The following is a 26600-nucleotide window of genomic DNA, read 5'->3' as shown; positions in this document are numbered from 1 at the left end:
TGAAACTTTGGATTCTTCCAAGGTCATATTTTAAAGGCAAACAACAATTAATCGTTATTTGTAGTATTACATTTACTTAAAATATTCAATTAAGAGCAATGCTTGTTCAAAATCTTGGAGCACCGAACAGCTCTCAGCGAGGGAAGCAACGAGGAAGCGCGCTTATCTCTGGGGGACAGGACTTTTTTGAATGACCAGATTACCCATTCCATTCAAACGAGGATGGTGCACTGCCCGTGACATCCCGGAAATTGTGTTACGGATTGTGTGTTCAAAGATGCTTGCAGAAGGCTGTACAGTAAACGTAAGAAATTTTCCGTTTCCAACAAAAATAAATAAATAACATTACTTATTTGGTATAATTTTAAACCGTAACGGAATCTGAAGTTGGAGACTTGCAAGGAGACTCGTGGTGGCAGATGAAGCAGAAATCTGTTCAATTTACAGACAATAATTCTTGAATGGCCAATGCAGAAAAGTTTCCACGGTTTTATGGATGGCAGTGTCCTGAGGAGGGTACTTTAGTCATTGATGAAGGGTGCCCAAGTCTCTTTCTCCCTCTCTCTCTTCCCTCCACCCTCGAAAGCGACGAGTTGCAGCAGAGCAGCTCTGCCAGAAAAGGAAAGGCTGGCTCCCCCGCATTGGCATGATGGGAGTAGGGGGGTCGACGATTTGAATATTGAAACGCCATCCTTTCGTTTTCATTTCCGACGCCAAATGCTTGCGAACTCGTTTGATGTGAAACAATTTTCACTGTTGTGAAACATGTGGTTGAAGTCAGGTTGAAGGAATCAGCAAGAAGCGAGCACCTGAGGAAGCTCCGGTTTTGTTTCTCTCTCTCCTTCTCGATGATGGGGTTGCCTGTTGGAGGAAGGAATCAAAGGGGACCAGGTGGTGTTGGTGGGATCAGCACCAGATGGCTCACTCTCTTCTGCATTTCCAGCTTCTGCTTTGGTGCTCTCATTTCCAACCGGTCTCTCTCTCTCTCTCTCGTTCTCTCTGGTTGGCGTTCCTGCTTTCCGCATCTGGTTTTGAAATGGGAATGCTTCAAAATCTTTTCCTGTAAGAAGATAAACGGGGAGGTTTCTACGGTCGTGTTTATTATCGTTTCTGGTTGAGTATTTCGAATTCCGTGTGGTTCCTTGTGATTATTGTTTCTTGAATCCATTCCTCAATCCTTTCTTTTCATTTTTTTTTCCCTCCGTTCTTTGGAAGCGTTCCAGCTTCTGATTGCTTAGTCCCGCTAATATGGACCAAAGGAGTTACATTTATAAGCATCTGTGGAGCCGGGAGAAAGGGTTCAGCAAATAACATGTACACCTTTCATGAATATCGGCAGCGATCAGTGAAACCGTGACCTATGGTTATCTTGCAAGTCTAATAGTGACACTTTCTCTGGGATTATGTCTGGGTAATTCAATTACCCAAAGTTATGCTTCACTATCAACTTTCTGGTTATATTAAGATAGGAAAGCATCTACTCGGTGTTACTGAATGTTTTCCTCCTTGAGTAAATTATGCTTAAATGGAAATCTTGTATCGATAATATTGGTGTGCTTGTGCATGGCTAGTTGGGGCGTGGGACAAGCTTGTATTTGAACATGCACTATCTCTTTATTTTCTGCCCTTATTACTAGCAGATGCATGGTCAGTGCCGGTGGCCGCAAACAACAACAAAGGCCTCTCTTGTTCCCCATATGTGGCTAAAGTTTCAGTCTGCAAGGACGTCGTCGATAGTTTGTCTCAACTTTCTTTTCTAGTGGTTATGGAGAGAGCTGGGTAGCACCCAGACATTGAAGGCTACTGGCAACCAGAGATTGTACCTTTTCTTAAATTGTCAAAGGTAGTGAGCTGGTGAGAAGAGATTCATGCTGTGTTGACATGTATATTCTTGACTCGTCATATTCAACCATCTCTAACCTGAGAGTCAAGACGTTGCCTCATCGCCTCCTTGGTATGTTGACATGGATATCACGTGCAGCACTTGATTTAGGGATATTGTGAACAGAGATGGTAAACAATCTGCGAGTTTCGTAAATACTTTAGGGTGAGGGGGAGAATGCCCATGTTCTTCCTTAAATATGAGCTTTATCTGCTGCTCGACCATCTAAGTTAAGTTAGAGGTCTTTGGAAACATCACAAAAATGGCTGTCTATATGTGCAGCTGTATCCATTTGATAAAAATACTGCGATAGAGATAATAAAATATTATGCAATCTTTTCTGTTGCATTTACTTTCATCTAATGTTTTAAGGATCTATATTTACGTTTATTTCTCACCCTATGATTTGACAATGCGGGCATAGAGTTATGTTGACATAGTTCACTGTGCCATGTAGGATTGGGAGTTCTGATCCAGTTAAAGTAAATGAGAAAGCTGAGTCTCTCAAGGATTATCATGAAGCGAGCATCAATGTTGCTGCCGACTGTGACACCAAGAATGTAGTCTGCTTTTCAATGTTGTTCTTTATCATGTACAATTTGGACATGAAGTTTTTGGTTACCTGACATGGCATCATTGGTTATCTAATGTTTCAGAGCGAGACTTCTATTCATGCTGCAAACATCCTTAGTCAGGTCTCAAGGACACATGATGTAATCATGTAATTGCCTGTGCTGCTTAGACATACGAATTCATTTCTAATTTATGAGAAACATAACTATTTTATTCTTTGTGTATGCTTAATTTTCCAGAATTGTCCCATGCTCTGTGAGATTTTAACTCAAAAGTTTTATTTTCATGGTGCTAATTTTTAAACGTTTAGCTAAGCCATGCACATGTATATTATGTTATTTTCAGGACTTTGGATAAGACAATCTCCAGTTTGGAGATGCAACTGGCTGCAACTAGGGCAGCACAGGCAACCAACCTAAATGGTCCTCCTGCAGTTACAAACCAAGGAGCTGAAATTCCAAGAGAACGTCCAAAAGTTTTCTTTGTTATGGGCATCATCACTGCATTCAGTAGTCGGAAGCGCCGGGACTCTATCAGAGACACATGGATGCCACAAGGTTCATGTTATGCTATTTACTTTGTCTATAATTCATTGACTATTTTGGAAGGCTAGTTGTTCTGAATCTTCAGGTCTTCTTTGTTGAAGGCTAATAGTTGTGATTTTGTTTCTTGTTGCCATGAATTTGTTTAGGATCAAAACTTAAACAATTAGAAAAGGAAAAAGGAGTTATCATACGGTTTGTTATTGGCCACAGGTACAGTTATAGTAAACTACTTCTTCTTTTAAGTGCTGGTGTATGAAACAACCTGAAATACTTTATTCTACACTTAAGATACAACTGATCTGTGAATTTGCTTGCGGTTCTGTCTTTCAACTATTGATGGCAAACGTTGGTTCTCTAGTGCAACTTCTGGGGGTGTTCTGGATCGTGCTATTGATGCAGAGGAGGCACAACACCAAGACTTCTTGCGATTGGTATCTACAATTTCTCTGTTCATATTAAGCATGTGCAATCACCATATATGCTGATCTTCATTAAACTAATGAAGCTCAGAGCTATTTATTCAAGCATCATTATCTTTTGCAGAATCATGTAGAAGGTTACCATGAGTTATCTTCCAAGACTCAAATATACTTCTCAACTGCAGTGGCGAAGTGGGATGCTGATTTCTTCATCAAAGTTGACGATGATGTGCATGCAAATCTAGGTTGGTTTTGCTTTTCAATTATACTTTTACTTCATTTGTGAGCAGTAGACCAAAGATCTTCTTTTGGAGGTTGCAGGCATGATAGCCTCTACCCTGATGCGTCATCGTGCAAAACCTCGTGTTTATATTGGGTGTATGAAGTCTGGACCTGTTTTAGCACAAAAGTAAGATGTTATTTATTCTTATTAGATAATAACTTGTCTTGGTAGTGGAATGCATTTGGCCTTATTTTTTGGATTATAACTGAAGTTGCTACTTACATTAGGGGGGCTAAGTATCATGAACCAGAATACTGGAAATTTGGTGAAGAGGGAAACAAATACTTCAGACATGCAACTGGGCAGTTATATGCAATCTCTAAAGATTTGGCAACCTACATTTCCATAAACAGGTGACTCCCTTTGACACACATTTTTGCTTGACTTTACAAGTGTGTCAATAATACTATGTACACATTTTGCAGGCCTATTCTGCATAAATACGCAAATGAAGATGTCTCTCTTGGTTCTTGGTTTATTGGTCTAGACGTGGAGCATATCGATGACCGGAACCTCTGCTGTGGAACACCACCAGGTCTTTTCTTTTAAAAGCTGCAGTTCTTTAATTTAACTTATTGATTATGTGTTTGTTTTCCTCTCGACGGTGGTAACATTAGCTTTATTTCTCTTACTTTATGGAGAACAGCATTTTCCTGCAAAAAATTCTGGTTATCATGTGATGCCCACCTCGCATGAGTGCACTCAGGCAGGTGCAAGTTGCTGGTGTGAATGCACCATTTTCCAGAAAAGCTTGGGTGATTTTGCAGCAACTTCATGTGTGTCTATGTGTATGATGCTTACGTATACAAATACAAAAGAAAAAAATACGTTTGAGTCGGAGAGTAAATTTGATTACCATAAATCCATTTGAATTAGAGCATAAATATGATTATCATCAATTATTACACTCAAACATCCAGTGGCACCCATACCTGGTGTGCACTTGAGTCGGGATACGGCCTATTTGGATGCCTATTTGCAGCATTCATGTGACATAGCATAATATATTGCACTTATGTATCCCTTGCTGTTCCATCTTATTGTAGTCACTCAGCAAACTCCTATTATGCAACTCCAAATATGTCAGTTTCTGCCAAACCATATGTTATTGTGCCTATATGAGATGATATTGTTATAGAAAACATTAATAAGGCTTGTTTGCTGCCTCATTGAAGCGCCCTTTTGATGCTATTCTTCTTGCAAATGTTTCATCATGCCATCAGCTAACATTAGCTTTTTCAAGTTCTTAGCTCAACTTACCGGGCTTTATTTATAAAGCCCCTATAGTTTCAAAATACAGCTGTAAACATTTAAAGTTGCTTGGTTGTTCTATCTGTAGTCCCCCTTCCTTTATAGGTATGTTCTTGTGAATGATTATTATGACATTACCTTGTTTTATCTTAGGATGTTGTCTCTCTCTCTTTTTGAAATTTGTGCTTGCCTTACCTAATAGCTAAAATAAGCGAATAAATACCAGAAAACTTGAAAGGTTATTATGCATAATAAGCTACTGGTTGACTGGTTACTTGTGCCTCGTACCCATGTTATGCCATTCATTTCCATGGAATAGCTTCCCTCTGCTTATTGATTTTCCATCCGTAACTCAATTTTAGGTTCCATAAGATTCATAAATTATTGCCTTAAAATGTACATTTCTCCAGCTATCGTTTGGTTATATTAAGCATCTAGTTGGTCGGCTTCATATCAATCATCTGCAACTTGAATCTTCCTAAACTGCTTCCAGCTGGAGTGTGACAATCTATGGGAGGAGAATCTATGACTTACACCTCCTCGTGCTTTAACTCTGATCCAGCTCTCATGGATCTTCCAAATTTTATTGATCCCTTTAAGGTTCATATTTGAGCCAAGACACATGCATCCCCATGGTGTATATCTGACCATTGCCTTGAGCCACTTGAGCTTCGCCAAGTTTAGGGTAGCCTAGCAAAACCATGTTTATTAGGTACAACATCCATGCAGCATCTCTTCCATGAACCCATGCAAACGAAAAATTTGCTTATGATATCCGTGCGTGGAAGGCCTACTTGTTTGGCCGTTTTCTTCTTTCTCAAGCAAGCATTTGTTTAATTTGTTGCCCTTATCTGACTTAGAACCGTCTACACTGTGCTAAAGCAAGATATACTACTCCTGCATTATATATATATATATATATATATATATATATATATATATATGTCTCACAGACACACATACACACGTACACACACATATTAGACACATATAAATACATGGGTGAACATCGATGCCTTGCACAAACTTAGTATACAAAGGAGTGACCACAATTCTTGGGGCAACAATGTAGATTGTGAGTGGAAGACTCAAGCTGGAAATCCTTGTGCTGCATCATTTGATTGGAGCTGCAGTGGCATTTGCAAGTCTGTTGAGAGGATGCAAGAAGTGCATGAGCGCTGTGGCGAGGGCGAAGGTGCTGTTTGGAATGCCATCTTCTGAATTCTCATCTCCCCACATTAAGCTCCTCTCTGCAGTGCATGTTCAAAAGAAGCCATAAGCGGTGTCGATTGAAGTATACCTCCATGATTTTGTATCATAATACCGTGACATTTTCTTCATTCTTTTCTAGCTTTTGCCTTTTTGTCTTGTGGCGGTTTTAATGTATATTTGGATGAGAATGTCAGGGTATCGAGCTCGTATTGGCAACGATATACTCTTGGAACAGTGAGGCTTCTTGGTGATTTCATGTGTAGGCCAAAGTCATCTTGAAAGCGTGCATCTCAGCGTTTCAAGTTATTTTCCATAAATCTAATTTTACAAATGAATGGAAAATGTATGAAAATATAAGAAGCTATTAAATGTCACAAAAATAAAATGGCATATTTTTGTATGAAACAAACAATTCACATCATACCAACTTAACTAGTGGAAGGTGTGTTTGGGTGACATCCGAAACTAGGTTTGGGTGTCGAATCAGATTTTCCCAACTGGCTGATGAAATCGACAGTCCAAAACTAGTTTTAGAAACAAAACCCGGTTCTGCATCCAAAACCAGGTTTAGGTTGCATCAAATGACGTGCCAAGACCTGCAAAACTTGGTTTTCGAAAGAGGAGTGAATAGCCTGGCCCCTTTACCCCCTTCCAAGTTATTCGCAAAAAACGTCGATATCTCAATATTGCTCTCTAGCGTAAATTTAGCGTGTAAATCAGCATGCATCCTGTCTCTTAAGTGGCCAATGATTCAACGGACGGCTCAGTAAAGGCGAAAGTCTTCGACGAGTCGTGTAGATCGATTGTTGGAGTGTAGAAGCTGATCCACACTTGATAACAACAATGGTTACATGCTGCACAATGCACGATGCAAGGGTCGGTGCATCATGGTTCGAAGGTCATTCACTTATATCAAAAGGTCGATCGGATCCATTAACACCTTGAAGTTTCATAACGGATTATGACAGGGACGACCTACCACGAAATCAGTGTAATATATTTATATATATATATATATACACACCCTCCATTCATGCAGGATTTCCCGTGGTGGTTCACGTCATGCCAAGCCGAATGTACGAACTTGACACGACAAGAAGCTGGGATTTACTGGGCCTCACACCTGGGACTCCAAACACTCTTCTGTCCGATGCCAACTATGATGAAGATGAGATAATTGGAGTAATGGGCACAGGTGTAACATATGACCCTGTGCCTTAATGCAGACCACATGTAAATTTCGTCCTTCTTGGTCTTAATTGGTGTATAACATGGAAGATGTTCCACAGGGAATCTGGCCGGAGTCGGGAACCTGGTTTCAGCATCAAAATAGACCTTTCTAAATCAAGGTTCATAACATGCTCTGATTTGAGCCATTCAAACAGGCTATACACAAAATAACGTTGTGTCTATTTGGGTTTCAGAATCGCATTTACAGTATACCCGATATTTTCTCAAGCTGAAGCAGCTGATAATTCCTAAATAAGGTTTCAAGAAAAGATCAAGCTTATATAACGGCCTTACACATAAATCTAGATTGCACCTTTAGGGACCTCTCGTTTTGAAAACTTATTGCATATTTTAACGAAGAAATGTTTAGCTGCATCCTATTCCTATAAAAAATGGGACATTTTAAAATGCGGGTTCACCGGGTATAAACTGTGTGATTCCATACTTTTTAGTGGGACAAGATATGTAGGTGACAGGTTTAGAAAGTGGCAACGACCAAAGCTGGTTTATATACACAGGCCTGGCTGCATTGTGCATATGCATTGTGCATAGACCCATGTTCATGACTCCTACCCCTAGAAGTGGCAGTGGGCCAACATGGTGAAACCCAATGCATGTAACTACCTCGTGGCAACGACATTGTGCATAGACCCATGTTCATGACACCTACTCCTAGAAGTGGGCCAGCATGGCAAAACCCAATGCATATAACCACCTCGTGGCAACGACATGCACCTGTTAGCCAGTTCTGGTTCAAGGGCCGGCCATTCATTTTATCAAAAGGTTGATCCGATGCAGTAACAAGCGCATGACACCTACAGTTAAGAGTGGGCTAGAGGGATATGTCATACACTAGGAGCCATGCAGGGTGCGCCGGTGCACGTAACCACCTCTTGGCAACAACACATCGGCTAGCCAGATCTGGTTCAATGACCATTCAATTTTATCATAAGGCCGATCCTATCCATTAAGACCATGAAGTTTCATGGAGGATAATAACATGGACGACCTACCACGAAATTAGTGTAATTATATATATATATATATATATATATATATATATATATATATATATATATATATATATATATATATATATATATATATATATATATAGAGAGAGAGAGAGAGAGAGAGAGAGAGAGAGAGAGAGAACGAACTCAAATGTTCGAACATGCAGGACTTCCTGTGGTGGTTCACGTCATGCCAAGCCGAATATACAAACTTCACACACGAAAGTGGGATTGTGCCTCAGACATGGGACTCCAAATAGTCTTCTGTCCGATGCAAACTATGGTATAAACGCAGGTAAAACATATGAGCTTGTGCCTTAATGCAGACAACACCTAAAGGTCGTACATCTTGATCTTAATTGGTGTGTAACTGGAAGATGTTCCACAGGAATCTGGCCGGAGCCGGAAAGCTTCAGCGACGAGGGCTAGGACCAGTGCCACCAACATGGAAAGGCGTGTGCCAGGAAGGAATGCGCTTCAACGCCTCAAACTGCAACAAGACGATAATTGGTGCTCGCTTTTTCCTAAACGGGATCAGTGCCGTCCATGAATCAGGCCAGGCGCAGCAGTCGCCTGCTGAACGAGGCTCGGAGTTTCTGTCTCTGAGGGACGCTGATGACCACGGGACTCACACTGTCTCCACTGCGGCCGGCTCTTTCGTGCGCAACGATAGCTGGGGCGGACTTGGCCACTGCTTGGAGAGAGGAGGAGCTCCTCGTGCTCGCTTGGACATCTACAAGGCTTGCCAGCAGGGGTCAAGGCGCCTGCAGTTCCGCATGACATGTTGGCTGCCTTTGATAGTGCCATAAGTGATGGCGTAGATATTGTCTCCGTTTCAGTGGGCATCAACCAGCCTCCTCATCCGGGCTGCCTGGAAGCCAGAAATAATATATCGATTGGTGCATTTCATGCAGTGGCTAGAGGAATCACTGTCGTGAGTTCGGCCGGAAACTCTGGGCCCAGCCCCCAGAAGGTCGGGAATACGGCGCCTTGGATCATAACATTGGCTGCTAGCACCGTTGATCGTTCGTTTCTTACTGTCGTAACTCTCGGAAACAACAGGACGCTCATTGTAAGTCGTTAGACAAATGAAATAATTGTGTAACTTGAATGGTTTGCTCATAATTAAAGTTTTGAATGGTAAAAGCTATATGGGCTCCTAGAATAAGAGAACTAAGAACATGTTCTCATGCAAAGCCATTTCGAGTTATCTAATCATATAAAACTAGGCGACTCACATGCTGCCACCCCTATTTGATCAGATAGCTCATAATGTTAATTTCTCAAGAAACTTCATATTTCTTGGTCCTTGTGTGAGGATACCAAGTTGAACTTTTTTCTTGTTTATCCTAATATGCAGTTCATGAATGGTGATGTTGGGGCAGTCGATCTTCTCAGTTGAAACAGAGGATGCATTCAGAAGCATTGTATATGGTGGGGACGTTGCTAATTCAGCACACTGTTGGTAGTAGTACTAGCCTGTCATGTTAAATTCCTACAGATTAGCAAAGATTTGAAGGTAGTTTCCAAAGCAAATTAGCTTGGTGTGCCTCATGGGTCTCCTAATTAATAATTTTTATGCTAGAAAAGAGGGCCCAATTCATTCAACCAAATGGGCCCAATTCATTCAACCAAATGGCAGATCTTTTTAGTTTATAGGAATGCAACACCCACCCATCGGTTCTTCCTTCATTTTTTTTTGTTTTTTTTTTTACCAAATTTGTTTTCTTTTCCCATTCTCTTTAAGAAGGTAACTTTATTTGTCAATATTATTCCAGTTGTCAACCAAGATCACTGAATTCTTCGCTGGTAGCGGGGAAACTAGTGCTTTGTTTCAACGGATAAGCTCCAAACTTTTATTTCCGGTCTGCTAAATTAACTGTGCCAAGTGCAAGAGGTGCTGCCATGATCTTTGCAATGCATAACATGAACCTCCTATGCACAGTCCCCGACTCAATACCATTTGCTCAAGTTGACTATGCTATTGAAGCATAAATATATGCCTATATCAAGGCCTCAAGGTCAGGCTGCGTCACTGCGTGTGTTTTTTCCTTCTTCTTCTTTTTCTTTTCCCTTTTCCCATATATTGCTATGTGTTTGAAGATCAGATCCATCTTTTGACAAAGGCATTCATTACCAAAATTGAGTCCTTTTTATTATCTTTTTGAGACAGTGGCTTTAGATGCCAAGGTAAATAACTAGTTAAGATTTGAAATGCATAAACTAGAAGATCATTTTATTCCCTTATTTACAGGTCATATGTGTAGATTCTGGAACCAACCCACAAGTCTATTTGTCAACTGTTTCTAAAAGTGAGCCTGCCCTCTTTCCCCAGAAAAAAATGTACCTTCATAAGAATTCCAAAGTAAATATTGGTCTCTAAGCAGAAAAGTCCGGTGTCTCCTAGCTCTTTTACTGATATATATTTCCATGCATATATATCCTGTGATGTGGCAGGAATTCCAACTGTAAAGCTGAGCTCCCCGACTAGCGCAGTGGGAAGGGTAACCTCTCCAAAGGTGGCTGCTTTCTTCTCCAGAGGCCCTAAGTCCTTATCTGTAGACGTTCAGAAGGTATTAAAGGAAAAAGCAAGATTGAAAATTCCAGCTAAGTTTTTCATACAGATCTTCATATGCTAACAGCTGCCACTTCATTAGGCAAAAAAAAAACATTTGATACATTTATTAGCTCTCATTATATGGTTTTAGGATTATATTACACTAAAACCAGTTGAAAAAATTGTATGCAAGTGAATATCAAACTAGTTCTCATTTTTCTATTTTAGTTCAGGGCTGGTTTCTGAATAAAAGCAATACCATTTTCATGTGCACAACAGCCTGATATGGCTGCTCCAAGAGTTGATATTCTAGCCGCATGGGTTGAAGATGTCCCCTACCGCTTCAGTTCCGGAACATCAATGGCTTGCCCTCACTTATCTGGAATTGCAGCAATGCTCAAGTCTTTGCATCCCACTTGGAGCCCTGCTGCCATAAAATCTGCCATTGTCACCACAGGTTTCATGCGGGTCTGCCCTTTGTTCTTCTTAAAGTTTTTCTTCTTAGTATATCATGAGGAAGCCTAGACGAGAATCAGGCTACTATAACTAGGGCTAGGAAACAAGCCAAGCTGATTATGGTTTAAGAAGCTTAGCAATGAGAAACAAGCCAAGCAGCTCATGTTTTCATCTTGGCCTTTTCCTTAGTATGTGAAAAACAACTGCTAGAACTTAACCTTAGCCCCCCTAAGCTTAAACTTCAAAATTTACCTTTCCTTAAGCTTTGAAGCAAAGTATTAATACATTTACATATAGTAAAGGTGGGGAGCCTATATCCCAACAGCTCCTTATTGGAATGTACTAATAAATTCACATGAAAATAGAAGCTGGCTCAAGCTCAGCTCTTTCTATTCAGATTTCTTTATGGGTTGCGGCCTGGCTCCTCTCTGCAATATACAATCAAGACAAGCTTGAAAAACATCTAGCTTCGTTCGTACCTCTCCATAACCCCGTTGCTTTGCCTGCCCTAACGACCAGAAAAGCTGCAAAAAAGACCAGTTTAGGAGCAGGAGCCTCCTTTTGCATTTACGTTAATCTTGCGTCCATTATCTATGCAGCCTCTACCGTGGATGAATATGGTAATCCAATCATAGCAGAAGGGAACCCACGCAAGCTTGCAGATCCATTTGATTATGGAGGTGGCCATGTTAATCCAAACGAGGCAACAGATCCAGGCCTCATTTACGATATGGCAGTTGCAGATCATGTGCAGTTCCTATGTTAGGTTACAGCAAGTCCACCATCAAAGCCATACCAGGACTTGCAACATCGTGTGAATCAAGAACCTCTATTTCTGACCTCAACCTCCCTTCTGTCTCCATTTCCATTCTCAAGGAAACTACCACGGAGCAAGAACAGTTACAAACGTTGGTGACATTGATTCTACCTACAAGGAGCCATAGTAGAGGCTCCTTCTGGTGTGAAAATAACAGTGGACCCCTCCGTCCTCTGCTTGAATGAGGCCATCAAGTCTGCAACTATCAAAGTGACGTTCTCTCCTTTGCGAAAAGTGCACGGTGATTTCTCATTCGGGAGTTTGAGTTGACAGATGGGAGGCATGTTGTCAGGACTCCAGTGGCAGTTCGAGAAGTGTTTCAAGATTCGTATGCAGATATTTCTTGGATTCTATCCTCATGCCTTCGCTCAGGAAGGGATGTAATGGACTGCAGAAGCACACAACTTCCTTGCCTTTGGTCAGGAAGGAATGCAATAAGTTGTAAGGGCGCACTGCTTCCTTGCCTTTGCTAAGCACGGATGCAAAAGTTGCAGAGCCATTCATGTTCCAAGCAAACTCTCGCTTCGTGCTTACTCTTTCTTTATCTCTTTCTCTCTCTGTGAGTGCATTTACGTGCTGTAACAGGTAGGATAATGCTGGAGAAGTAACAATTGGGCCTCTGAGAGTCTGAAGTAAGTGCGGATCAGAGTCCATAAAGAGAAACACTTTGCAGGTGGACTCTAGCCTTTAGGATCCATCCTCTTCTGACGCCTGGTGAGGCTGAAATCACTAAAAATGGCAAATTTTTCTTGTATTGGAACGGAAAATGTATCCAACCAAATTTTGGGTAATTATTAGGAAAACCATAAGTAATATGTACTCAGGCCCGGAAGGTACCATAGAACATTCGCCACTTAGGTCCCAAAAAACTTAAATAATAACCTCATTAAATTTTCACGAGCTTAAGAAATCAACATCTTCCAATTGTCACGGGCAATTATGTCGGCAAGCAGTTCATTCCACCCAACAAAGCCCGTATGGCGGCTTGTGCTAGAGTCATATTCAACTCTCAGCAGAACCCAACTACCACAGGGCTACAACATCCCCGGACCGAATGTAGAAAGTGAAAATCTCACAGAAGATGGTCAGGAAACTCTACTCAACATAATCAGTACTTGGAGCTCAGTCCACTTCTGGTACAAGTGTTGTGTCCCTTCCATGTTCCACTCTGATCAAAGAGAAAACTGAAACCAGAACCAAATAGGTAGTCATCCACTATGTTTTCTCTCCGCAGGGAGCCATGCTCTACAAAATACAAATGGCATTACAGATTGGAATGGACGGCTCAGGCGAAGGCATTCAACAAAAAAACTGTAAGAAAGAACAAGTTTTCAATCCCTTCCCAAAAAGAATTGAAGAAGAGCTTGCGAGAAGTCAAAATTATTGCCTATTCTCTCTCTCTCTCTCTCTCTCTCACACACACACACATTGTGTCTGTCTCTGTGTTTTTAGTAAGCTTCCTCAGCATCAGCCCTAGCTCAACGCTTTACTATGTTCCTACGAGTGTGCACAATGCAGCATCCATAATTTTCACACAATATACTGCACCTACAACTCCAGGAAATATTTTATCCAACAGATCAGACTTCGTAACTAGCACACAGATGAGATATTACAAATAGTATAAACCATAGTTACAAGAAACCCATCTTTTTGAAAGATCTCATAAAAAATATTAAAAAAAACCATCTATTTCCCCTTAAAAAAAAACCCCACATTGAATTTTCACGTCTTTTTCAAAATTTTTCCCATTATTTTTACATTACTTTTGCTTTAAAGTTTAAAACTCGAATGAAATTATTTATGTTCATTTATATAATTACTAAAACATCAATTTTATCGTTGATCAAGTTATTTTTTTATGTTTTTTTGTTAATTTTTCATTTATTTTATTTCTTCTAATTTTTAGGGAATTTTCTTTCCTACAACAATTGCTGATTCTTTTTTCGAGATTTTCAGCTTTGCCTAAAAATATCCTAGAAATTTCTCAAGAAATCTCCTAGAAGAAACCTTTTGAATTTTCCTGATTCTATTTTCCTGGTAAATAGCAAATGTTCAGTATCAAATTCATAGCCATCACATCTACACTCCCATAAAAGCTCTGGATTATCTTGGAATGTTGACATGCTTCTGGAGTCCGATGCCCTGCCCACTTAATGAGGTTAATTTTCTACTTAACGAGTGATGGAGACAACTACCAACGTCCATGTTTATTAATATTAACAAATACCAATACCATGCACATTGACATCTTTTATTTAATAATCCAAGAAAGTGACGGCATTTAGCGGTAAAGCTTCCAAAATGAAACATGAACATATTGTTAGCCTTTTCTGTACCGTACTATCGGTTGAATGGTCATGTTGAAATCTTCTAATTGCTTTTGCAAGATTAACAAATTTCTATGCACCCGAAAAGAAAAACAGAACAACCTTTTTGAGGCAGTTGTGTGGTGGACATTGTTGAACTCTCAAATACGAGAAGAAAAACCTCTGTCAACTTGTTTAAAACAACATGCTGGCCCTCCCAAGTAATAAACTAACTTTTCGGTTTTCTGAATAATGTTAGTTGCATGAAGCGACGAGTCAGTAAATCCTTGGAGAAGGAAGCGTGTCAACCAGCAGAAACTGAAATGCAGCCTCTCTCATCCTATTATTTTTCACATGGGCACACTGAGTCGGCAAAATACAGCAATAAAAAGGTCCCCGAACCTCAAAAATATCAAACATGCATAGAAGGGCTATGTAGGGATACGTAAAGAAACGGCAGGAGTAAAACAGTGTAACCATCTACAATGAATTCTGCAGATAAACGTTGAAGCATCGGACAAAAAGTTTTGGCACAAGACGTGGTCGACCAACATGATTCTCGATACGTACCATTGACCGCACAGTAACCTCACCTGTAGAACAAGGGAAGTCTCTGTACAGAAAACTATAATTTTGCTGTTTTTTTTTTTTTTAAGTTATCAGGAAAAAGAGAGTGATGGACTCCTGAATTATCGAGATCATTAGCAGAGAAACAGGTGACACAATCTCCTGCCATCATACTTAAAGGATGCAAGATTTTCACATGGTTAGAAATGCAGAGCGAAAGAAAATGATGGGACTTTCCAATCCTTCACTACATGGACCTTCGAATATGTTCCAAAAACATGGATTAGGTTTCAATTTAACCAACAAGAGCAATGGTGGCCCTCATGCTCAGCCTTAGGGAAGACAACGGAACCGCCACATAGAATCTTGGCAACAATTGGAGGGCCACGATTGAGAATGCACTTCCAAAACAATCAAATACATGTACAGCTTCAAATCCTAGTAAAAAGGGCAACCTATTTCACATTAAGAAAATTCCAAGTTGGTATCCCATACAATGGGCACCAATTCCTCTGTAATAAAGTTTAACTACCCATCAATTATTTCATCGTAAGTGTGGCAGATTGCAAGCATGTCAGGCAAGATTAGAGCAGAGATCTCAATCTAATTCCAATTGCTTAAGATGAGAAGCCATAAATATAAGTCTTGTCTTCATGTCCAACAGTAAGGCTTCACAAGTTTAACATAAATTTAGTGATCCAAAAAGGTAAGCATCCATTGCTAATCATTGAATTAATCAAGGTATATCCAAGATTGATTGAAATGAATTTCCTTACATCGAATGACAAAATAGCACGGTCAAAACTCCCCCGTCACTCGGAAGTTCTGATATCCTGTGCTGCCTCCACGGTGCCTCCTTCTCCGCTGGCAATCCAGGAACAGATGGGAGGTTCGTCATGATCTTTCCCACAGTTTAATCTCCTCTTCTTTCTGAAAATGCTTTCTGATGTTGCCATATTCCCGTCCAGACTTTTCCTGATTTCACGGATCCTCCAATCATTTCCTTTTCTGGAGATAGCCTTCCCGAATTTCCACCCAGGAAAGCTCGAATCAATCACTGTTACAACCGTGCATGAACACGAATCCTCCGCGGGGAGAACATTTGCACTCCCCTCTTCCTTTTCATCCACCTTCAGACCGTTTTTCCCGCTTTTCCTTCTTGGCCGGCGATGAACACTATTCATCTCCACTGTTTCCTTGTCCTTTGTGCCCGAGACGCTGGTCTGCGGAGATACGGCAGCGTTCCTGTCCCCCCCATTTGCGGAGCACAAGATTGTGCACGTTTTAGGGTTTTTCTGCTTCCTGGACGTCCTCCTCTCATCCATAACCCTCGACCTCCGCGGATCCCCCATATTGAAGAGCTCCGCCAGCATACCGTTCAAGATCGCGAACCAGTCCTCCTTGTCTCGACCAATCGGCCCCCTCCCTCTCTTCATCCGCACCCGTACCTTCGCGCTCTCTCCGGAGATATCAGGACGAGCCGAGGCAGCAGACCGATCATCTCCGGAAGATTCGACCTGGCCGGAAGGCGGTGCATTGGCGTCGAGAAACGCTTCCAAGCCGATCTCGTTTCCCACCGGAAAACCCTTAGACGTCCGGAGCCTATCTAGCCAATTCAGGCGGGAATTACTCCGGGAGGCCGGACAAATCATCGCCAGATCACAAAAAAAATAAAAAAAGACAGCAGATGGGGAGATAGATCTTCAAAAGTTCTCCGTTGAAAACATGGCATTAAGAAAAGGAAGGGATGAAAAGAGAGAGAGAGCGAGAGAAGAGTAACGAGTGAAGACAGGAAGATGAACAAGACGAAGTTGGAGAGGAAGCAGCAGCAGGCAACAAGTAGAAGTAGGGCTGCCTAACGGGTTGGACCTTCACCGGAACCTGCAGGTCCGAAAAAGGTTTCGAACTCGAGATGATAGCAGTATCGGGTCTTAGTAGACAATCAGATACAGACATCTCATACGGGATAAACTAAATCCGATTTCAACTTTGAACGGTGGCTCTGAAAAGAGACCGAATATTCTAGACCGTCCAATTTAATACCATAGTTGAGAGAAAAACAATAAGCGACGGTATTTTGGTTATTTATTTTTAATTCAGATGATTTTTTCTTTAATTTTCTTTCAACTATCAACTTACCTTTTTAAATAAACAAACATAGTTGGATAACTTTCATAACCAAAGATATCATTCACTCACTAACTCCATACACACTAAACTAAACTGAACTGTGACTGCCAAATGTTTGTCAAATGGACGGTCCATCAAAGTCGTCTGATCAAGCTAACACTACCTGTTTTTTTAATTTTTTATTTGGTTTCTCTCCCTGACTCTTGCCATTGAGCTCGCCAAGGCCGACTGTCAGAGGCAGCCACGGAGAGGAAGATGGTTGGAATAATCCATCCAACTTCACCGCCCAAACGATCGAGACCGACAAATTCAAGAAGCGTATTTATTAATTAGCCAATCGTCCCCTTGAAGTTTCACGCCCATTCCTCCAAATAAAACACCAGAGGATTCATAATTCGAAGTGGTATATTCTGGTTACATGCTTAGTATCACATTTGCATTTGATGGAAGAACGCTATAGTGTCATTTTCCCTCGCCGAAAAGACGAACCAAACATACTGCATTTCTTCAGCCACCCGGTGTACATTTAACATGACAGAACACGGCCACAGCCACAAGATCAAGTCCAGCTAAAGGCATGGATGCCGGAGAATCACAGGTTTACCACTTTATTCCTGATTGAATTCTATAACGGGTGCATGCAAGATTGCCAGCCCATTAAATTGCAATTGCATTTCAAGAAACTCCAAATAGGAGCACCATTTCGATCTAAACCAAATTCGAGAGGCAATGCCAGACGCATAAAATTTTGACGCAGTTACGCACAGCTTACTTCAGAGGCAGAAAGTAGGCAGCATGGCAACAAGAAAGCCAACAAATTCTCCAATTTTTAATCCAATACATTTTTTATACACATGATCAATGTCGTGAATGTTTTGGACAAAACATCATTTAGTGGAGACATGATAAATAATTATCCCTTACACATCAACCTATAATAGATCATAATACGGAAGCATAAATAAATAACCAAAACTTTAAGGAAGAAAAGTATGAGAGAACCATCAAGCATTTACAACCTGACAAGGCCATGATCACACAAATGTGAAAGAGTGGTGCTTACGTATTTTAGTATAGAAACAAAGTTACCAGCTCTAGAGATATGCAGCAAATAATAGATGTTGGAAGTGGTGACAAATGCAGAAACGCATAAAAAGTTTTGGAATTCTCCTCCTTCAAGGAGAGCTACAGCCCTCCAAGACATAATGGTTCATAAAAAAATACACATCATGTGATATGACTGTATGTGTTCAGCCCAACCATTATGTTCCACATGCCACTGCAAAATTGAATGATTGTCAAATTTTAAACCCTTCAGAAAAACAAGTTAACGCTGTTTCTTTTCTTGACAAATTTCTCCCATATTTTACAGGAAGCTACAGCCCTCCAAGACATAATGGTTCATAAAAAAATACACATCATGTGATATGACTGTATGCGTTCAGCCCAACCATTATGTTCCACATGCCACTGCAAAAATTGAATGATTGTCAAATTTTAAACCCTTCAGAAAAACAAGTTAACGCTGTTTCTTTTCTTGACAAATTTCTCCCATATTTTACAGATCACTCCAATACATACCCATACATCAAAAAATGTGAAGAAGATAATTGTCTTGAAGCTATATGTTAGCAAGTTTACCAACACCAAAGAATAATAATTGCTATTCAAGCAAAACTATGTTCGACTGTTCTCACTACTTACTGTCCCTACTTAAGTTTTCTCAAGCTTCCAGAACCCAGAGCACTTTTCACTTTATTTCAGGAGGGTGCTCAAACAATTGCAAAAGACATATCCCACATAATAATCAAGAGTAGAAAACAAACCAATTTGAGATTAAATAAAAGTAATCAAGAGCAATAGCAATTTCTCAATGGCAACAATCTTACATATAATAATAATACACACACAATAAAAATTGCACTTTTACTCGTCATTAACATACTCAACCAAACTTGGTCAGTCACAAGGATGACTGAAGAAGTTTATGAGAATAGAAAGGCATCATGTGAGGGCCAATATGTTGTGCTATTTTTGCTATTCAGAAAGTAGGATGTGTTTATAACAAGCTGCAAGATACAGCCGACAAACATCTAGAGAATTTTTTTCAAGTAATGCAAAGCAGCTCTTAGCTTTAGGTGACAATATATTTGGACTTCATATACAACCACCCATACAGTGAATAATCAGCACCTAGCTTCATATAATAGAGTACTTGGAGCTTAACTTTAGCCTAAAAGCTTTCTACTTTGAATTTGATTTTCAATTCTCTAGATAACCCAACTCCATACTAACCTTTTATCACCTTTATCATCCCAGCTGTTTCTTGATGTTTGGCAAGATATTAGCAATAAACTTCCCAAATTCGCTTGAAGAGTTGCTAGCCTAATAGAACATGAGCAAATCCATAAAATCTATAACAAAAAAGATCGAGATTGCAGGATATCAACTGGTATGACTGTATGAGTGATTCCATCCTGTAGTTTTGAATGAAAGCACCTGGACTGACAGAAGCAATCATCAACCTACTTCAACCGTGTATGTACAGTTCCAGCAGAGAAGAAAGATGGAGTTTGGGATCTTGGAAATGAATCCAAAGACCAGGGACACAAAACACAGGACCACCAATAAAAATTGACAACAAAATGAGAAAAATTCCAGACAAGCTTGTGTTTGTGGTTGATAAGAAGCAGAAGAATAAATTATCATAAATCAATAAATAGCTTAGACAAAGCCTATTGCGGAAAAGATTGCCAAAGACCGCATTGCAAGATTAACCGCCACTGAATGCAGAAAAAAAAATATTGAGTAACATGTTGCAATGAACTTCATATGACAACATCCAACTGCCACCCAACCTACGATTCAGCAACATCATGAACTAATTCAACCAAGGTAAAAATTACCATCATTTCGTGATCAACATAAAAAATATAACTTCATCGGTGTTCCAGTAGAAAAGTATGGTAACCACCACCGGCCAAAGGCTGATAATTTGAATTTTGTTACTCCAGTGCCCGCTTGTAGAGAAAGAAAGAGTGCAAAGCACCAGAAACTACGGCAGCATAAAGTTCCACCCTCTTCTAAAAAATATGAAGGAAATAGAAGTTATAATATCCAAACAAACAAGGAGAGATACATGTGAAGATCTTATGCCACCATGACTCTAAACATGCTATCCAGTTTCTAAAATACAATTATAATTTCTCGTTTCCAACTAAGAGAGAGAGGGGGGGAGAGAGAGAGATGGGCCAGTCACATGAAAATCGAGTTCAAAGTACGCATCAAGGAAAGGTAAAATAAACAGTAACAATCAAACCCCTCCATCACAAAACCCAACGTTCAGTCCTATACAGATCACCAGGGCAGAGAGTAAAGCACCAGGACCAGTCTGACGTCCTTGATTATCATTGCTGGTTAGGAGGCGGAGGGGGGCCGCCAGGACGAGGCGGTCCAAACACTGGAACTGACCCTCCAGGCGGAGGAGGCATTCCCGGCCGAGGTGGCGGCGGCACACCTTGCGGAGGCGGCCCCATTCCTGGCCGCATAGGAGGCGGAGGTCCCCTCATCACCTGCGGAGGAGGCGGAGCAATCGGGCGAACGCCAAACGGCTGAGGAGGTGGCGGCATCCCTGGGCCGCCCGGCATAGGGGGGAGCACGCCCGGTCTAGCAGCCATCTGCGGCATCGGAGGGCGAGGCAAGGGCGGGGGAGGCTGGCCAGGCATACCCGGCATACGAATCCCAGGTGGAGCGGCAGGAGGCGGGTAAGAGATCGGCGGAGCGGACACTTGCGGGATCGGAGGTCGAGAGATCTGCGGCTGCATCATGCCGGGAGTCGGGCCGCCAACGCCGCGGATAGGGCCAGCGAGACCGGGCTGCGCATGGACGAGTGGAGCAGTCGGGATGCCGCGGCCGGCAGCGCGGCCAATGCCAGGGCCGGCGCCAGCAACGACGGACTTGGCGCGGGATTCTTCGGGAGGAGGAGGGCCCTCGACGGTCATAGAGACGACCTCCTCACCACGGAGGAGAACGAGGCCAAGGGTTCGACGATCCTCGCGCTCCTCCTTCTTGCCCTTGACAGGGGGAAGGCGCCGGAACTCCTCGCAGTCTCCGAGGACGAGATTCATGTGGCGGTCGAAGGCCATGAACTTCCCGACGAGTTGCCGGCCGTCCTGGATTGTCACCCTCATCCTGTAGTTTATAAATTGCAGCATCTTCGAGCTCTTTGACATCGACATTTTCGCTCCTCTCTCACAGTCTCTCTCTCTCTCTCTCTCTCTGCGTGTGTTCTGAGAACTGGCCTGCTAGGGTTTTGGATAAATTAGGGTTTTGGAGGGGAAACGGAGGTCTTAAAAAACTCCCAAAACCTAGAGAATACGGTGGAGGGAGGGGGCAGAAGGTAAATTTTTCATCAGTCCATCACTTTTCCAATAAATCAATTTTATGAAGGCTTTAGGGTGTGTTTGATTATTTGCGGCGGTTATTCTAAAATTTCGGAAACCTTGGATTTAATATCAAACCATTCCCCTCCGTTGTTAAATTCGACATTTTTCTCGATGCCAGAAGGTAAGATAAAAATTTTAACTCTATATCTTAGACCTCAATTAAAATCTTTAGTTTGATAAACTATAGATTTTACCTTGAATTTTTTACCACATCAACAAAAAGCATATCACGTCATATTCATATAAAATCTGTAAATTTCAAAGTTAGAATAAACAAATGCCACCTTAAAGAAAATAAGAAGCCTTAGACTTCCTTGTAGACTTGTAGCTTGGAAAGATGGATTCATTTCATCCTGAAAAAATAAACTGTTTTCTGGTTTCATTCCCATGGAAGGGATTCTTATGAGTTCTACAAAACAAAAGCGAGGATTCGAACTGCTCAACTTTAGTTTTATTCTATGGAAACTTATGAATTAGCCGTTTAATGTTGGTCACTTTCACAAGAGAAATATTTTTCACGGACCCAACGGTCCGTTGTCATGTTTGCAACTCCTCAGCTTATGATTGCCATTACATTTTTTCCAGCCTGTCATTGTTTACACTTGGACCAATTGTTCTGATCATCATGTGCAAACGTTGTGCCCGAGCTTAAGAGTGGGTTGGGTCGTTATAGTGTTGTTATGTCTTGATTTGCTGAGTTGAGAAGCTATTTGAAGTACAAAGACCCCAACAAACACAAACACGGGTGGTGAATTTCTGCCTAAGTCTTCTATGTCAAAAGAGAAGATGACATGTTGAAGAATAGTGACATCCACCAAATTTTCCAAATAGCTCAACGTGCATCAATCACACACTTGAAGTGGATCAATACAATTCAAAATTCAAAACTCCAGAACGTGTTACCTTCCACAAATTGATAGAGCTAATCTTAATCTATTTTTGGAACAGGGCTTGTGAAATTTGAAGATAAGTATGTTTGAAACTTAGCCTTACTTTTTTTACATGTTAGGTTTTTTTTTTTCTCTTGCACCCATGACTGACACTAAATTGACAAATGCATTAAGACAGTCGCGCATTGGTTTAGAACGATTTCATCAGTTGGATCTTAATTGTAGTCGCATTGATTTGCCTTTTAGTAATTAACAAATGCAATCGTGTAACAATAACTTGGCAATCTGAACTAAAAGGTGGAAATTGAGCCTTTTTTTTTCCAGTAACAAGGCACAAGTGCATTTATCAAATGTGTTTTAAATAAACCGAAACATTTAAATAATTGTGCTTGAATTGGCAAGCTTAAGCACCGCGCACTTTTTTGACAATGCAAGTTCTACATAGAAACTAGCCAACTAACACATGAATTTGTAGCTAAATTTCTTTGCGAACTTAAATTCAATCGCCTATTGAAATAGAAAGACGCAAAAACAGTGACTCAAAGGAGCTGCGTCAGGCAGCACATGCTTGGTCCGACCTGATAGGGAAGAATCGCAGATAAAATGCATCAAACCACAAGCACGGCCAGCTCGACAACGCCATCCAGAACGCCAGGAGCGCAGCAAGAGTAGTTGGCCTGACCCACCTTCACATCGCACATTGATCACATCACCGGAGCAGCCAATTCGGTCGACCTCGGTTGTCACGCCTTCGCCTCATCCGCTCTTCAGGTACTCCGCCCATCTCCCGTTCAGTTCGTTCTTCTTCGACTACCAAGAGGAACAGGCAGTCTCAAGAATGGCGTCCTCATCCTCAGCCATCTCCGCTACCAGATTTCTTCAATCCCCAACCAACGCAAAGCCCAGATCTCCTTCTTACTCCCTCTCCAATTCGTCATTTATGGCTTCCCGTTCAGAACTCCGCTGCCCATCTTCCCTCTCGTTGAGATCCCCTCGCAGAGCAAGCTCGTTTACTAGCGCCCTCAAGCAGAAAACCTCCAAATCGACCGCCACCATCGTGGCTGATTCTCTGGTATGAAAATATTATTACGGGATTTAGGATCATTTTCCATCTTTTAAGTAGACAACGAATTTCTCATTTTGCTTTTTCTGTGGTGTTTCGGTTCAGTTGATCACGAAGGAAGAAGGATTAGAGCTGTATGAAGACATGGTGCTGGGGAGGTCGTTCGAGGACATGTGTGCGCAGATGTATTACAGAGGAAAGATGTTCGGCTTCGTTCACCTGTACAACGGGCAGGAGGCTGTGTCCACGGGCTTCATCAAGCTGCTGAAGAAGGAAGACTACGTCTGCAGCACCTACAGAGATCACGTCCACGCCCTCAGCAAGGGCGTCTCTTCGCGGGCGGTCATGAGCGAGCTCTTCGGCAAGACCACCGGGTGCTGCCGCGGCCAGGGCGGCTCAATGCACATGTTCTCCAAGGAGCACAACGTCCTTGGCGGCTTCGCCTTTATTGGTGAGGGGATTCCCGTCGCCACCGGTGCGGCCTTCACTACAAAATACCGAAGGGAGGTCCTTAAGGAAGAAGACTGCGACCATGTGACGCTTGCATTCTTCGGCGACGGGACCTGCAACAATGGGCAGTTCTTCGAGTGCCTGAATATGGCGGCGCTTTGGAAACTGCCCATCGTGTTTGTGGTAGAAAACAATTTGTGGGCCATCGGAATGTCGCATCTCAGGGCAACTTCTGATCCGGAGATCTGGAAGAAAGGGCCGGCGTTCGGAATGCCGGGGATTCATGTTGATGGTATGGACGTTTTGAAGGTGAGGGAAGTGGCGAAGGAGGCAATCGCGAGGGCGAGGCGAGGAGAGGGGCCGACTCTGGTCGAATGCGAGACCTATCGGTTTAGGGGTCATTCCTTGGCTGATCCTGACGAGCTCCGTGATCCTGGTAAATAATTATAATCTTCTGGCTCAGTTACTGTTTCCTGTGTATGTTCCTCTACCATGATTGTTGGAAATGAATTCTTCATATCTTGTGTGATGTTTGACAAAATTCACTGGCTTGGGCAGCTGAGAAGGCTTACTATGCTGCAAGAGATCCAATTGTGGCATTGAAAAAGTACCTAATTGAGAATAGTCTAGCTACCGAGTCGGAGTTGAAGGCAATCGAGAAGAAGATCGATGAGGTTATTGAAGATGCGGTTGAATTTGCGGATCAGAGCCCTCTTCCACCACGAAGCCAGCTCCTTGAGAATGTCTTTGCTGACCCCAAAGGTTTCGGAATCGGCCCGGACGGCAGGTACAGATGCGAGGATCCTGGTTTTACAGAGGGTACTGCTCAGGTCTAGGATTGACCGGATCAAGTTATCGCTGTTCTGTTTACTAGAGTAAAGATTTTAATTTTATGGGGCATGATAGGGTGGAGTATTAATCTTATTTTCGATTAGGATGTCATGGTCTTCCACCAGTCAATGCAGACACTTCTGCTCGCTTTTTCGCTTTGCACGCTTCAAATTTATGGGATGAGCTGAATTCTGTGTTTTTCGCTTACATTTTGTTTTTCTTGTGAAAAATGGATCATCCATAGAAAAATTAATCTAACCTATCTATCTTTTGATACTAATGGTTCGTTACTTGCTGATGAATGGTTACTTTCAGCGCCCATGCAATGTAACAAGGAAGAGGCCAATTTTTATTTTTTGAGCATGTTATATGAGTGTAGATATAACGCGGAGTTACGGGAAAGTCGGTCTCCCCCCCCCCCCCCCAATATTAACTTCCTCACCTCACTGCTTCCTCAAATCCCATTGCCTATGCTAGTCTGCTATTGTTCAGTTGATTCCGCTTTCATGTATGATGATGAGTTTCAGTTCATTTCCCCATTCCACTTCATATATCTCTTCCAGTATCGTTTTCAATTACTGGTAACTATGAATCTGAGAAAGGAATACATTTTAGTACTTCTAAAGGACCAAAGGACTCAAGGAATGTTTCTTCTTTTATTTTTACTTTTGATTTGGGGTAACTGATAGTTCAGCAGATTTTGGTTGATACACATGGTCCTTGTTTTTGTTTTTCGTATAAAATGTTATTCATTACACCTGTCTCGATTCTTAAAACTATATCTATTTCCTAAATATAAAAGTGAAATGTATTCCTTTATTTCTTCTGTTGGCTTGCTACTTTTCTAAGTGATACTTTAGAACTTGTTTGCCTTTACAATAATGTATCACCTTCTGGCTTCTGGATAGGCAAAATACTTTCTAGGTATGCTTGTCAATTTATCTGGTTGTGTACGTTGGTGTTATTCCTCATGAACCTTTCTTACTTGGTGCTTGCTGTAGTAACAGTTTTTAAAAATGTCAAACCCAAAATGTTTTTCGATGTTTGCTTGGATATCAGAATTCCTTCGTACTTCTTTCATGCTTCAGATGATCAATTATTCCTAATTCCTCGAAATGTCCGTCGTCTTCAAATATTATCAAAAAATATTTCTGCTTTCGTGTTTACAACATTATTAGTGTCTCTTTCTGGTGTGCCATCATTGTTATTCTTCCGATTTGACTTTTTTCTTTTTTATACGTCAGGTTTTAATATCTGACCTATTACTGTATTAACTTTTTCATTTATGCCTAGAGTAATTAAAATTTGTCCCTTCTCAACACAAGAAAAACCATGCGTATTTCTTCATCTTCTAAAATACAAGGTTACATTCAGGAAGCAAAATACAAGGTTACATTCAAAATCTGCAGTTTTAATTACTTTTTAAATATGGGACTTGAACTCGTCTGGACATTACGGACACTTTGACGACCGACAGATATGATACAGACAATTAAGAGAGCTCTTGCAACACTACTAGTTTTTGTCCCCAATTTATCACTCCACCAAGATTGTAACCTGAATGTCTTTTGTTAACAGTAGGTCATACCATCATATTCTTCGCCAGTTGAACTACCTACCAAAATGGAAGAAATATGGTCCACGTCCTTTTGAGGAAAAGATAAAACAAATGCTGTT

The 26600-nt window shown here is 41.3% G+C and overlaps 5 protein-coding genes across 6 annotated transcripts; 3 read left to right on the top strand and 2 right to left on the bottom strand.

Moving 5' to 3' along the window:
- The first annotated feature begins 551 nt into the window (after positions 1 to 551).
- On the top strand, positions 552 to 6321 carry LOC116259932 (beta-1,6-galactosyltransferase GALT31A-like). The gene is made up of 11 exons (XM_031637944.2): positions 552 to 973; positions 2340 to 2442; positions 2539 to 2603; positions 2801 to 3012; positions 3147 to 3210; positions 3359 to 3431; positions 3544 to 3664; positions 3741 to 3828; positions 3930 to 4055; positions 4128 to 4237; positions 6026 to 6321. The coding sequence occupies exons 1-11, from the start codon at positions 849 to 851 to the stop codon at positions 6172 to 6174; spliced, it is 1236 nt and encodes a 411-aa protein (XP_031493804.1). The 5' UTR covers positions 552 to 848; the 3' UTR covers positions 6175 to 6321.
- Positions 6322 to 7239: 918 nt separating this feature from the next.
- Positions 7240 to 12233, top strand: LOC116260663 (subtilisin-like protease SBT3.8). Its single transcript, XM_031639102.2, is given in 10 exon segments — positions 7240 to 7360; positions 8797 to 8832; positions 8835 to 9150; positions 9152 to 9185; positions 9187 to 9250; positions 9287 to 9480; positions 10663 to 10720; positions 10866 to 10981; positions 11245 to 11422; positions 12021 to 12233. Coding segments are annotated over 10 exon segments (1284 nt in total). The 3' UTR covers positions 12188 to 12233.
- Positions 12234 to 13284: 1051 nt separating this feature from the next.
- On the bottom strand, positions 13285 to 16977 carry LOC116259936 (uncharacterized). Of its 2 annotated transcripts, none has more exons than XM_031637950.2 (2): positions 15891 to 16977; positions 13285 to 13422 (listed from the first exon to the last, which is right to left on the bottom strand). In XM_031637950.2, exon 1 carries the CDS (start codon positions 16764 to 16766, stop codon positions 15927 to 15929), a length of 840 nt encoding a protein of 279 aa, XP_031493810.1. In that variant the 5' UTR covers positions 16767 to 16977; the 3' UTR covers positions 13285 to 13422; positions 15891 to 15926. The 2 variants fall into 2 exon arrangements, with proteins under 2 accessions (XP_031493810.1, XP_031493811.1); XM_031637951.2 differs by lacking the exon at positions 13285 to 13422 and adding an exon at positions 13466 to 13483.
- A 3360-nt stretch (positions 16978 to 20337) lies between these two features.
- Positions 20338 to 21582, bottom strand: LOC116261574 (uncharacterized). Its single transcript, XM_031640400.2, has one exon. The coding sequence runs from the start codon at positions 21480 to 21482 to the stop codon at positions 20652 to 20654; it is 831 nt and encodes a 276-aa protein (XP_031496260.1). The 5' UTR covers positions 21483 to 21582; the 3' UTR covers positions 20338 to 20651.
- Positions 21583 to 23208: 1626 nt separating this feature from the next.
- Positions 23209 to 25203, top strand: LOC116259848 (pyruvate dehydrogenase E1 component subunit alpha-3, chloroplastic-like). The gene is made up of 3 exons (XM_031637803.2): positions 23209 to 23651; positions 23748 to 24528; positions 24651 to 25203. The coding sequence occupies exons 1-3, from the start codon at positions 23418 to 23420 to the stop codon at positions 24926 to 24928; spliced, it is 1293 nt and encodes a 430-aa protein (XP_031493663.1). The 5' UTR covers positions 23209 to 23417; the 3' UTR covers positions 24929 to 25203.
- Positions 25204 to 26600: the final 1397 nt, after the last annotated feature.

This window comes from Nymphaea colorata, chromosome 9 (assembly GCF_008831285.2).
Source record: "Nymphaea colorata isolate Beijing-Zhang1983 chromosome 9, ASM883128v2, whole genome shotgun sequence".
NCBI lineage: Eukaryota > Viridiplantae > Streptophyta > Magnoliopsida > Nymphaeales > Nymphaeaceae > Nymphaea > Nymphaea colorata.
This window is presented reverse-complemented; position numbering and strand designations above follow the sequence as displayed.

Excerpts from the sequence above, each read along its gene's own strand:
- LOC116259932 (XM_031637944.2), top strand. The coding sequence starts at position 849 with ATGATGGGGTTGCCTGTTGGAGGAAGGAATCAAAGGGGACCAGGTGGT. Across the intron at positions 974-2,339 it reads GGTGCTCTCATTTCCAACCG|GATTGGGAGTTCTGATCCAG; the intron begins GTCTCTCTCTCT and ends TGTGCCATGTAG. Across the intron at positions 3,829-3,929 it reads GGACCTGTTTTAGCACAAAA|GGGGGCTAAGTATCATGAAC; the intron begins GTAAGATGTTAT and ends TACTTACATTAG.
- LOC116259936 (XM_031637950.2), bottom strand. The coding sequence starts at position 16,766 with ATGATTTGTCCGGCCTCCCGGAGTAATTCCCGCCTGAATTGGCTAGAT.
- LOC116261574 (XM_031640400.2), bottom strand. The coding sequence starts at position 21,482 with ATGTCGATGTCAAAGAGCTCGAAGATGCTGCAATTTATAAACTACAGG.
- LOC116259848 (XM_031637803.2), top strand. The coding sequence starts at position 23,418 with ATGGCGTCCTCATCCTCAGCCATCTCCGCTACCAGATTTCTTCAATCC. Across the intron at positions 23,652-23,747 it reads CCATCGTGGCTGATTCTCTG|TTGATCACGAAGGAAGAAGG; the intron begins GTATGAAAATAT and ends GTTTCGGTTCAG. Across the intron at positions 24,529-24,650 it reads TGACGAGCTCCGTGATCCTG|CTGAGAAGGCTTACTATGCT; the intron begins GTAAATAATTAT and ends TGGCTTGGGCAG.